Source organism: Coenobita brevimanus, chromosome 40, assembly GCF_032717465.1.
Source record: "Coenobita brevimanus isolate Jiangsu-jjx chromosome 40, ASM3271746v2, whole genome shotgun sequence".
Classification (NCBI taxonomy): Eukaryota; Metazoa; Arthropoda; class Malacostraca; order Decapoda; family Coenobitidae; genus Coenobita; species Coenobita brevimanus.
In genome coordinates this window covers 57,376,147-57,388,749 of record NC_136993.1, presented here as the reverse complement: position 1 = coordinate 57,388,749, position 12,603 = coordinate 57,376,147, and the positions used below count along the sequence as shown (strand labels likewise).

The 12,603-nt window shown below is 40.1% G+C and overlaps 1 protein-coding gene across 1 annotated transcript in view; it reads left to right on the top strand.

The window, feature by feature from the left end:
• Positions 1-12,603, top strand: part of LOC145397131 (putative glutamate receptor) — a 97,486-nt gene that overhangs the window by 38,266 nt on the left and 46,617 nt on the right. The window contains exon 4 of the mRNA XM_080270330.1: positions 6,173-6,301. Within this exon, the coding sequence (XP_080126456.1) occupies positions 6,173-6,301 (129 nt within the window). The remainder of the gene's footprint in view (positions 1-6,172; positions 6,302-12,603) is intronic.

Below are 12,603 nucleotides of genomic sequence, written 5' to 3'. Positions count from 1 at the left end.
CGGCCCCTCAGCATAACTGGGCCCGTACTACAGCCGCTGTCATCCATGGATTGGGGGCTTCTGCGAGCCTCTGTCAAGATCCCAACTCTCCCTTTCCTGGATATGTTGATCCACCGCCATGGGATCCTCCTCTTTTTAATATTGTTGGTCGATCGGAGGCTAAACCTTGCTCCTCCATTCCGGCGCTCCTCTGGCAGGAGGGTCTCAGTAGGGTGGCGGCTCTGGCCTTACCAGACTCAGCCATATATTATACTGATGGCTCAGTTTCCTCTAATGGCACAGCTGGAGCGGCCTTGTCTTTGGGCAAATAGTGGAAGCTTGGCGACTCTCCCCAGGTGTATCCGCTTTCCAGGCGGAGCTTGCTGCCATCCTGGGTGCATTGTGCCATGCTCACCACCATCGTCGCCACCGAGTTATAATCCACACTGACTCTCTTTCCTCCATTCAGAGACTATGATCTTTCTCGCCTCATGACAACGTCTTTCTCCTGACAGCGATCCACACATTTGCATCCCTTCTCGTCCGTAGGGGCGCAACTATCATCCTTCACTGGCTCCTGGGACATGTGGGAATTAGCGGCAATGAGCTTGCTGATGACGCAGCACGCTCAGCTTGTGCTCTCCCTGACATCACATTCCCACTGCACCCTAGCCCCTCGCACCTCATCCGCACTCTCACTGCTACCATCGGAAGACTGTCTCTAGAGGACCATCAGCTTTGGGTCATGAAGGGCTCTTGCTCTGCTAAATGGTATGCCATCGCCACATCCTATTCTCTGCTGTTGCTCCCCCCAGGTCTACCTAATTATCTTGTTGTAAGGCTCTGGCAATTGCGTCTGGGGTTTCTCTGCTACAAACAGATTGTTGATATGGAGCCAGACCTGTGCACCCATTGTTTGGCCAGATCTGAATAGCCCCTTCTTCATTATCTTCTGGACTGCCCAGCCACAACCATGCTCAGGTCTGAGCTCGACTCGGCCCTTGCCCGGTCTGAGGACGTCTTTATGGACGCTGCTGGCATTGTTGCACGTGCTCCCTTAAACATATTACTTACCACGGTAAGGGATTATCCTCCACCTCGCTAATTCAAGTTCGCGCAAGTAATGCGCACCTCTGACGGGCTCTCAGTTTGCCCATGTCCCAGTACTACTGGGATGAATATCCCAACAACAACAACAATGACTCTCCATGGAGGTGTGCTGCAGACTTTGGCCCACGTCCTGGAAAGGTATTGGATCCCTAAGGGTAGACAGGTCACAAAGAAATATCTCAAAAGCTGCATCACATGTAGGAGGTATGAACATCAACCATTTGACTATCCAGGACCACATGCCTTACCAAGGGATAGGGTAAATGTAAGTCGGCCCTTCCAAGTAATTGGAATGGATTACATAGGGGCTATAACTGTTACGTGTGAGGGAACTCCCCATAACCTTTACATTTGTCTATTTACTTATATCTATACAAGGGTAGTCCATCTAGAAATGGTGGAAGATCTGAGCTCAGAGACATTTCTGAATGTCTTTCGAAGATTTGCCGCTAGAAGGTCTTGTCTAACAAATTAATAAGCGACAACGGAACTACAGTAATTTCGTTGGAGCAGCACCTTTACTGTTGAACATAATGAATGACCGAAAGGTTTAGTCGGCGCTGGGAATCCGAAATTGTACCTGGTAGTTCACAGCTCCAAGAGCACCATGGCAAAATGGATTTACCGAACGAATGATTGGTACTGTCAAGAACTACACAAGGAAAACATTACACAGAACTAAAATCACAAGATTAACCCATTGACTGTGGCTGTAACATATATGATATCCGAGTCCAAATGGCTCTCATTGCGGCTGCATCATATATGATTTCCTGCTTTCAAAAATTCCGCCATCAGAAATGGCACGAAAAAATCAGCTAGCAATTCATGGCACCTTATAGAATATTGCTATACATAGATTATGCATTTTTACGAGGTGCAGAGCTCAGCTCAGTTACCTACAAAATGCCGAAGGTAAAGGTATGAAACCTTCTCCATGCCGCCTCTAGCAGTAGCCCAAGCAAATATTGGATGAAATCTCTGGATGAGTTTTTTAATGATAGTGAATTGTTGTCAGATGATGACAAGGATGGTTCAGATGCTGTATTACACCTTATCTGATCGCAAGATTAACACTGAGGACACAGTGCAACCATAACACATTGTTTGCCTGGCACCGCCACACAGGGAATATTTATTATTTACTTCATGGACCTGTATCAGAGTTTTTTTTTTTTTTTTTTTTTTTGCTATGTTGTGTTATATGCCATTGAACTCGGGATTTTTTTCTTTATCTTTTGGCAATACTATTTTTTCTAATATTTTTTTTTCTAAATATTTGAAAACTGCCGCACACGGGATGTACATGTAAACAAACACTGATACAGTGAATGGGTTAATAATAGACCTCTAACCTATTTACAGTAGATGACACTAGCGTTTCGACAGAGGCCTTGACACCGACTCATATGTTATATGGTAGGAAGCTCCATTCTGTGCCATGTGTGGATATCCAGGAAGAAGTAGATGATCCTAACACTGAAAATAATGATTTAGGACAACATCTGCAAGAGGAATATCAGTGTCTGAAAGGGGTATTGGATATTTGGAATAGACACTGGAGTGAAAAATATCTTTTGAGCCTATGAGAAAGACATTATGGGGCTCAGGTTGCCAGCAATAAGTCTGTTATAAACACAGGGGATGTGGTCTTAGGGAAAACAGAACAACCAGTGGCCATTAGCTAAGGTGATTTCCACACACCAAGATTCAGAGGGAGTGCTGAGACTCGTAAGGATAAAGTATAGGGGGACATACCAACATAAAAGCTATTGATAAAATGGTACCCCTAGAGTTAGCGGCTACTCCGTATACAGGGGATGGTGGAGATCAAACGGGTCAGACTGCGCGACCTAAAAGGGCCGCAGCACAGGATTCTCGAGAACTGTGGAGAGAACTACTGGCTAAGGGTCATATTACATGATACAGCGTATCATTTTTTGCCCGGCCCCAAAGCTGTGGGAAATATTTTCCCCCATAGTGGCTGCACTCTCTACTTTTATAATAGTCGTCCCTGGTTAGAATGCAGAGGAAAGCCTGAGATCGTTACTTATAATTCAAGCAGTTTTTACAACCCAAAATTACATTCTCTTTAATAATTCTCATTATTAATATATTAAATGCTACGGTGTCTAACTCTCATGGACAACTATATTGTAAATACATGTAATTATAAGGAAATTTCCACTGATCTAAACTGCGTCTGCGCATTGGATGGCATGTCTGAATATGGAAAGACCCTCATGTAAAGGCAGATGTGGGTTTAGCATTTTCATAGGTAAAGGGTATATTTAGTTTGGCTTTAGTTTAATTAAAACTAAGATTAATTTGTTAGATTCGCCTTGTATGAATCAAGATGTAATCTAACTGTATTTAGCATTGTAATTAATTAATAGATGGCACCCCTACAACTCTATGAGGAACTAGGGACCCACCATTTTCACTCACTCTGCTCCTAGACCTCGTTGAGTTGAGTTAGGAGCTTGTATATACACACCTCAAGGACGCTTGACAGCCCAAGCAACAGCACAAAAGCAGACTCGTCGTTATCTATTGTTCGACACTCCCTAGCTAAGTAACCTTTACGAACTGGCCAATTCAAGGAGGGATTAACTAGGAGATAGAAGAGAATTAGGTGAGTTAAGGTGTAAGTTACGGTTCACCTAACCCTATGAGACTTGTCTGAATTTACTTAAGGACGATTTTTGGGACGAGTAAAGACCTACGAATTGTTTACTAGAAAATACTAGAAATCTCTTATATCTTGGTGCCCGACCAAGGATACCGACTTGTATAATTTAAAAATTTCTGACATCGTGGTGCCTTAAGTGAGGAGCCCCGATTTGTTTACCGGAAACTTAAATATTTTTCACATAAGCAGAAGGATTAGTTGTAAGGAAGAGGTCAGATATGTTGGACCTCTCTCAAAGGCGGTCAGGATACGGGTAGGGTGCTGTACAAGCTTCTCTAGGTCATTAAGGAAAGAAAAGATGTAGGCTTGTTCACCAGGTGGATCAGTGAAAGGAGAGGAGAACCAAAGGTGGTGGTAAACATTGAAATCTCCTAAAATGGAGATTTCAAAGAAAGGAAAAATGGATAGAATGTGTTGCATCGTAGAAATAAGATAGTCGAAGAATTTTTGATAGACAGTAGAATTAGGGGATAAGTAAACAGCACAGATATTGTTAGTCAGAGAATGACAGGAAAGCCGAAGCCAGAGAGTAGATAATTCAGAAGAATCGAGTTCAGGAACATGAAAGCAAGTTAAGTCGTTGCGTATATATACTCAACAGCCACCTTTGGCTTTGAAATGAGTATAGAGAAAGTAGGAGGATACAGAAAAAGGTTTGCTGTCAGTTGCCTCAGACATCTGAGTCTCTGTCAGGAAGAGAAGGTGAGGTTTAGAGGAGAAGTGGTGCTCAACAGAGTGAAAGTGAGAGGAAAGGTCGCGAATGTTAGAGAAATGAAGAGATGAGTCAGACAATGGTTCCAGGCAGCTCAAGTCGTCACCAGGAGAGGAGCGGAAGGTGCGGGCATTTATGGTCTCCCCCCCCCCCCGGGGACTCCGAGGCTGAGTGCTGAGTGGATATGATTTTTTTTTTTTTTGAAAAAAGTCAAGTGTGTACTGTGCATGTAGTTTGTTGTAGGCAGTTAGAGAAACCTGTATTGGAGAGCATGCTGGCCTACTCTCTGTGTTACTGAGACACTGAGAAAGTTCAGCAAAAGGGGATGGTCAGAAACTAGTCCTGAAGGCTGATGAAACGGGAGCTCCAGCTCTCCCTGTCATCCGCTTTCCATCCACCTTGGGAGTACTGCCCTGCTCGACTGGTGCTACAGTCTACTCCTACATGCTACAGTCTGAGTGGTGGAGTTTGCTGGAAAAGGTAGGCGAAAGTGTCTGTTTTCTGACCTAAATGAGATAAATGTCATCCCTGCAGTGTACAGGATGGACAGTGAAAGCTGAAATGCGAGACAACCTGCCATTCGCACCTCACACGAGCTGATTAGCAGGATGGGAAGGGAGGCTTTTCCACTCATGAAAGCATCACGTGAACACAGAAAGCTTTCCTTTTATGCTTGTAAAGTTTTCACAGTTTTCTACAAGACGCACTGCATCGAATGACCCAAACCAGTACAAGAATAGGTAAAGATATCAAGACAAAAATGTATTTTTCTCTTATTATCATGTCTTTTTGGTTTGTGCCTGTATTTATTCATAATCGTAAACAGGGTGGTTGTGTGTGTTTTGCAAGAGAAGGCAAAGATGATACAGGTATTTTCTGTCAGGGTCGAGATAATAGAAGTAGTTGTGCTTGTTTAGGCATGGCCAGGAGCAAAAAAATCGAGAATCCACTCATCACAGCAGCAGGCTCTGAACTGCTTCATGGGGTATGTGGGAGTGTAGTGTAGGTCTGTCTGAAGATACTCAGAACATTCTTTCACTTCCCCAAAATTTTCACCGTTTCTTACAGGCTGCGCTCAAACGACGCCTGCAGCCATATACTGCCTAAATGTCATTCGACGCCGGAGGCCACAGAGGGGTTAAAACACTTTTTAAAGTTTATCGTTGTCATCACCACCCTGTTGAAAAGCTGCTATTAACAGATGTCATGGAGCTTGAATCAGAGCCAGCTGAACTGTAGAGTATGTGTGCATATTTTCTCACATTCCAGTTCTTGGCATAAAATCATTGTTGTAAAGGGGAAACGAAACATGAAGGCTATTAGGTAACTGCTTTTGTTACACCTGCTCATAAGTTGATTCCCACACAACAGTGTATATGAAATGGTTTCATGTCGCTAAAGATGCTCCCTCCTCACTACAAAGTAAGGGTTTAATACCATTGACTTATAAAAACCTATTAAAGAATTCACAATAACCTCATCATATTCGTGTTCTGAAATTGAATGGGTATATGAAGTACATGTGCTCATACAGCATGTGCATGTTTATTTAGGTGGAACGTCTGTATTGTATACATGAAAGTTTTTTAGAATTTCTGGTATGAATTTTAATGCATATAAAATTACATTGACCTACATCAGTGCCAGCGATACATTATAATGATGACAATCTTATACAGGAGACAGTGCACATCAGTCAGTGTGGGTGTTCGATCGTTGCCTGTACTGTCGGCAAGGAGAGGCAGCCGTGCAGAGTATTGTGAGTGGAAATACCTCCTCGCTCCTCAGTAAACCCACTCTCTTTCAAGGTAGCAGCAAATTTTCTTATACTCAGATTTTTGTTATTAAAAATCATACTCTAAATCCTACGGTATAATTTTGCATAGTTTAACTCAGGCTTTTACACCAGTAAAGTTGGCTTTGTGAGCACGTGACGAGCGACCGTGCATGATGTTATCACAGTTTCCCTCTGATATATTATTCCTTCATGATGGTAGCTGAACAATGAAAAACTTACTGGAACAAGAAGACTCTCTCTCTCTCTCTCTCTCTCTCTCTCTCTCTCTCTCTCTCTCTCACACACACACACACTGCTCCACTAGCACACGGGTCGGACGTGCATCATTGAGCTCCACTCTGGGGATACCTAAATTGTACCTATTTATGGGTCAAGCTCGTATCAGGCTAATTTAGGTGATGATTCAACACAGTAAAACAAGAAATAACAAAGAAGTGTAGCCTAAAGTAAGTAAACGTCTATATCAGTGACAAGGAATGTGATGAATTTCCTTACGTCAGCAGGACAACATCAAGGTTAGCAGATGACAGAGTGATGCAGAAACTGTAAGTAGAGATCTTTTCTTTAAGATGATTTCATATATTGTAAAGATGCCTTAAGATGTTAAGAAAAGAGACAGGTAAAAAACAGGATGATGACTTCTGTCCAGAGATGGTTGAAAAGCAAACTTACGATAAGTTAGTTGAAAAAGTGCATAGACTAGATTTTATTTTTTTCCAAAGGGAATTTGAAGAAGTCAAGGAGCTATGCAGAAAGAAGGAAAAAATGAGGAATTAAAAAAAAAACAATAAACAAAAGCCACAACAATAGATGAACTATCAGCTGAGGTAAGTTCACGGAGAACAAAGGCTAGTGAAATGGGATGTACATTTGTTAACCATGAGAGAATGATTGATTATTTCAGAAATGATACGGAGAAAATCAGGCAAGCAAGCAGTTTGATAGACCAAAGTAGTAACACTGAAGAGAAAATAACACAGGTAAGTGAAATAGAAATTACAAAGATGAGGTACAAACTATGTATGCTGAAATGGTGAAAGTAAAGAATGATTTATATACAAAGGTAGAAGAAAAAGGCATAAGAAAGGAAGAAAAAGAAACTATAAAGAATAACCCAAAACTGGTCAGGGAAGCTGTAGAGATTAACAAATCTATACTAATCAGTGGCACAGGTGAAGAAGAATTGAAAAAAGAAAAAAAAGAATCTCAAGGGACAACAAGGAGATGGAACATATAATGAACATACTGCAGCAAGTATCAGAGGATATCCGTGATAAAGATATAGAACATAAAACGCTAGGGAAATATGAAAGAAGTAAGTCAATGCCCCTGAAAGTAACATTCCCGAGTGCAAACACTGTAAATATTAAGAAATACCAACAAAATCATGGAAAAAGAGGAATTCAAAAAAGAATCGATAAAAAGATGCCTAACTCAAGAGGAACTGGGAACATTAAAGGAGAAGAGGGAGAAAGCAAAAAAAAAAAAAAAAAAAAGGAAAAAAGAAAAAAGAAAGAAAGATCAGAGGAAGAGAAGAGTATATATATATATATATATATATATATATATATATATATATATATATATATATATATATATATATATATATATATTTTACAAATAACTGGATTGCGGGTACAAAAGTGGTACATAACTAGAGGGGAATAAAAACAAGGAAGGTAACAGACTCAAGGTATGACAAGTATGTGAACAAAATGATTAAGTTGATGTACTCAAAGGTAGATGGAATGGTATCTAAATTATTAAAGATAAAAGATTCTACCAGAGAAAGGCTACCACATATTATTTTCCTAACTGAAACAAAATTAACCCCAAGGATATCAAACGATACTCTAAACTTAGAGGAATACAATATATGGAGAAGAGATAGGTTATAAAAAAATAAAAGAAGGAATTATAATATTAACAAAGAAAAATCCACAAGTCAAAGAAATAGAACTAGATATACCTCCACCAGTACAACTGATTGCAGTAGAGATTAATACATCTGAAGGGAAATTTATTGTGGCAAATTTATACATGCCACCCAGAACAAACACTTGGGAATGAGACGAATATGAAGACCTAGCAGAGAGTACAATTCAGAATTAAAGAGCATTATATTGAGAATTATATTAAATGGATATTTCAGTACAAATATAAATTGAAACACTCTAGATGTAAGAAGGCATGAAAGCTGTTGGGACCCAAAGCTCCTGGACCTTGTGCAGGAGTTTTTCCAAACACAACATGTAAAGGAAAACACCAGAAAAACAGGACTTGATCCATCAGTACTAGGTCTTATTCAAGGAATCCTTGGATCAAGGCAAACTACCTGATATTTGGAAGAAAGCAAACATTGTTCCTCTATTCAAAAAAGGGAATAGACAATATCCACTCAACTAACTACCAGTATCATTAATCAGTGTTGTAAGACATTAGAAAAGCTGATAAGAAAAGTTTGGGTAAACCATCTAGAAGAACACAATATGATAGCAGAAAGGCAGTTTGGTTTTACTATGATAGAACTGCAGAAACTTTACAGAAAAGAGAAGGATGGGCAGACAGTATCCAAGGCAACCTGAGCCGCGTTTTCGCGACCTTAAAAGTCAAGATAGTTTGACTAATCTTGATATCGCATATTGACTATCGTGCTGATACCCGTTTTCGCGAGCACCAAAAGTCAAGTCAATTTTGAATTTTGAGACTAGTCAAGGTTAGTCAATGTTCCTCCCGAGGTAATTTGACTAATATTGACTTTCCTTTTGCAAACAACCCCAGCGCTACCAAAGTCGAGCCAAACTCGTGAGAGAAGAAGAAAGAGTCTGTGGCCTATTGAGACGTAAATGTGGTCCCATACAAGTTTAACTGAAATGAAGAATCCAAATTTGCTGTCAGCTGATACCTGTGGTGGCACCATCTAGCAGCAACTGTAGTAAAAAGGTTTTCCTTTAAGCCCATCGAGGCATAAATGTGGTCCCGTATAAGGTTACTGGACATGGCTAGTTACTTTTACAGCAAACTGTTTGAAACAAGAGCATCACCGCAGGCCCCAGAGCAATTTTACTCTTGTTTTTCCCTAATGCTACCACACTGTGAGGGTCTTGAGGATTTTGACAATTTTACCCTGCGTTCAAAAACAATGGTACAGCTGCCCTTTCATCTGACACCAAGATTTCAAGCAAAGGCCCCTTCTGGTCGATCACATGACGAATAACATCACTTAATTCCTCTACTTGCAGAAAATTTCCCAAGGCAGCCATATGAAGCACGAACGAATATTTACAGATGGCTCTGATGTAAAGGCAATACAATCTTGCTGACCCGTTTTCGCAACAATCACTTGAAACTCAGTATCAGTCAAAATGGATATCAAGATGATCTTGACTTTAAAATGTAGCGAAAACGCGACTCTTTACTGATGGATGCAAGATTTTCTCAGAAAAAGGAAAATGAGAACAATAATAAGGGGAAATTACTCTTCATGGAGGAAAATGACTAGTTGAGTTCCACAGGGCTCGGTGCTGGCATCAATTATGTTTTTAGTGTATATAAATGGCATAGTAACACCGGAAAAGACAGCTATCTAAATATGTTTGCTGATGATGCAAAAATTCAAAGGAGAATCACTAACACAGACTCTTGTGGAGGACTACAAGAATTAAATAAACTTCATGAATGGAGCGATAAATGGCAAATGGAATTCAGTGTGGACAAGTGTCACGTAATTACGTTTGGTAAAAATGGAAAAAGACGAGATTGAGATTATAAGTTAGGAAGTAAAACCCTACACATATCAGAGAGAAGGACCTAGGAGTGATTATCAATAGCACACCATCTCTGGCTGACCACATCAATGAGAAGGTACAGAACATGTATACACTGCTTGCTAATATGAAAATAACATTTACATACATAAATGGAGACCTGCTGAGAAAGATAATAACATCATTCATCGACCAACCCTGGAGTATGCATCAGTAGCCTGGAATCCTCATCTCTAGAAACACATAGATAAGACTGAAAAAGTTCAAAGGGCCACTACAAGATGGTTAGCAAGCTTAAGGGATCTAAGGTACGGAGAAAAACTAGAAAAATTGAATTTGCCAACACTACAGGAGAGAGGGGCAAGATGAGACATGATTGTTATATAAATCTGTCTTAGGGAAAGAGAAAATGTACATAAGTATATAACCTATGGGGAAGCACCAGCACGAGGACACCGCATAAAACGAAAGGTGATAAAGACGTAAGGAAATTCAGTTTCCCAAATAGGACAATTGATCAGTGGACTGCAGTACCGAACGAAATAGTGTGTGCCAAAACAACTCATAAGTTTAAGGATATGTGTGATAAAAGTGATTTAATACATGGGACAGTACGAGCTTGATTCATTTCTGTTAAGATACATATAGGTAAGAACAAATAGGTATAAACACACACACACACACACACACACACACACACACACACACACACACACAAAACAGGGCAATGACGGTAAATGTCAAATTATTGGAGGAATCCTCGATATTTCAATGCTAGAGTTGATGCCAAAAAACAGTGTTTCGACAGAAAAACTTTTTTCATTTGATTTCATAACTGAGGCATTCACCTATTAAAGAAGGACATTCTCTTGGAAAACTCGAGATTCCAAGGGGTCCCTATACCCTTATGGGTGAGTTTTTAGTTTATAACATAATTTACTGAATGAATGTATCACATTCAGGAAGAATTTTAACTCTGCTTCACATATTCCTGGGTGTAAGGTATCTTCTGCTTAGCATGATGGTAGGGTTGGGACGGGCGGCTCATTTCCAAACTTAACTGAGAGTAAACATCGCTTCCTCGTTCGTAACTGTAAAGCACTCACTCATAAAACATGTGTGTCATCTAGTGTTTCAGGTAGTGTAGGGTTGCCACGCGTCCGAATTTTCCCGGACATGTCCTGCATTTAGGTGTCAAAATCTTCGTCCGGGAGGAATTTTAAAAATTCTCCAAATGTCCGGAATTTCATCTTCCATCACTTTTTCTCGAAAAATTTAATGTACCATTACAGTCTAATGAACAGAGAGAGGGAGAGAGAGGCCTTCACTGTTTTCGTCAGCTGTTAAGTGTTGCCAACTTGGCTGGTTTAGTGCTAGCAACTAGCTAAAATGTCGTCTCTTCTTGTTGTTCAGCCACGAGCTTTTATTTTATTCCTTTCATAGTGCTGTTATAGCCATAAAATACATGGTAATTGGACACAGTTATTGGCTTAGTTTTCATTTTTACACAGTAGCATTTGTTATTTTAATTATCTTATCCGGCATCTAAGGCATTTTAGCATTTTTCAGTAATAATTTAGCCAATTCTGTACTTTGCCTATTTTTCATTATATTGTAAAAGGATTTAAATCTGTAATACAGCACAGGAGTTCTGGTGTGTGTGTGTGTGTATATATATATATATATATATATATATATATATATATATATATATATATATATATATATATATATATATATATAAGAGAGGGGGTTTGAGTCGGGAGCAGGGCAGTGAAATGGCGGGGGACAGGGCGACGTGGAGGCGATTTGTTTGTGGCCACCCCAAACAGGATTGAGGCGTCTGGCAATATATATATATATATATATATATATGTAAAGGTTACCTAACATCAAAGGCCTAAGTGTGTGTTGCGGGACGAGGGGTGCATGGGTTTCAGCGGAGGCGTCCGGTATTTTGACAGTTCCGATATGGCAACCCTAAGGAAGTGATTATTTCAGTAATACATGTATCTATATAGAATCGTACTACAAAAACCAAGAGTTTAGAAAGTTGAACAGCAATGTTCCTGAGCATCAATAATACTATAAAAACTCTGGACCGTCTGCCTTGGCGAAACCCAGTTCACGTGTCTGAATGCTGCGACAGTCATTAAGACTGGGTCCTAGCAGCACGCAGTCTTTAAACGTTTCTACTGTCTAATAAAGGAAACACTTCGCAGACCCACTATAAGCGGTGATTATTTTTGTATGGGGTATGTATCTATACTTTAGAATTGGTAAAATTTTAGGGGTTGAATGCAACAACAACAACAAAAACATTAGGATACAGTGTACAGTACTGTACTGGCTGCAAGTGACGTATGAATTGGACTCCTCGAGATAATAGGTGTTGAAGATATCTAAATATGAATTCATATGAGCGAAGTGAATGTACTATTCCATACTTTACAGACTTCCATGGAATGTTTCCTGCCAGCCCACTAGTCAGGCTCTACACAGCAGCATTTCCTGATTAAGCGCACTTTTTACTTCTGTGACAGTA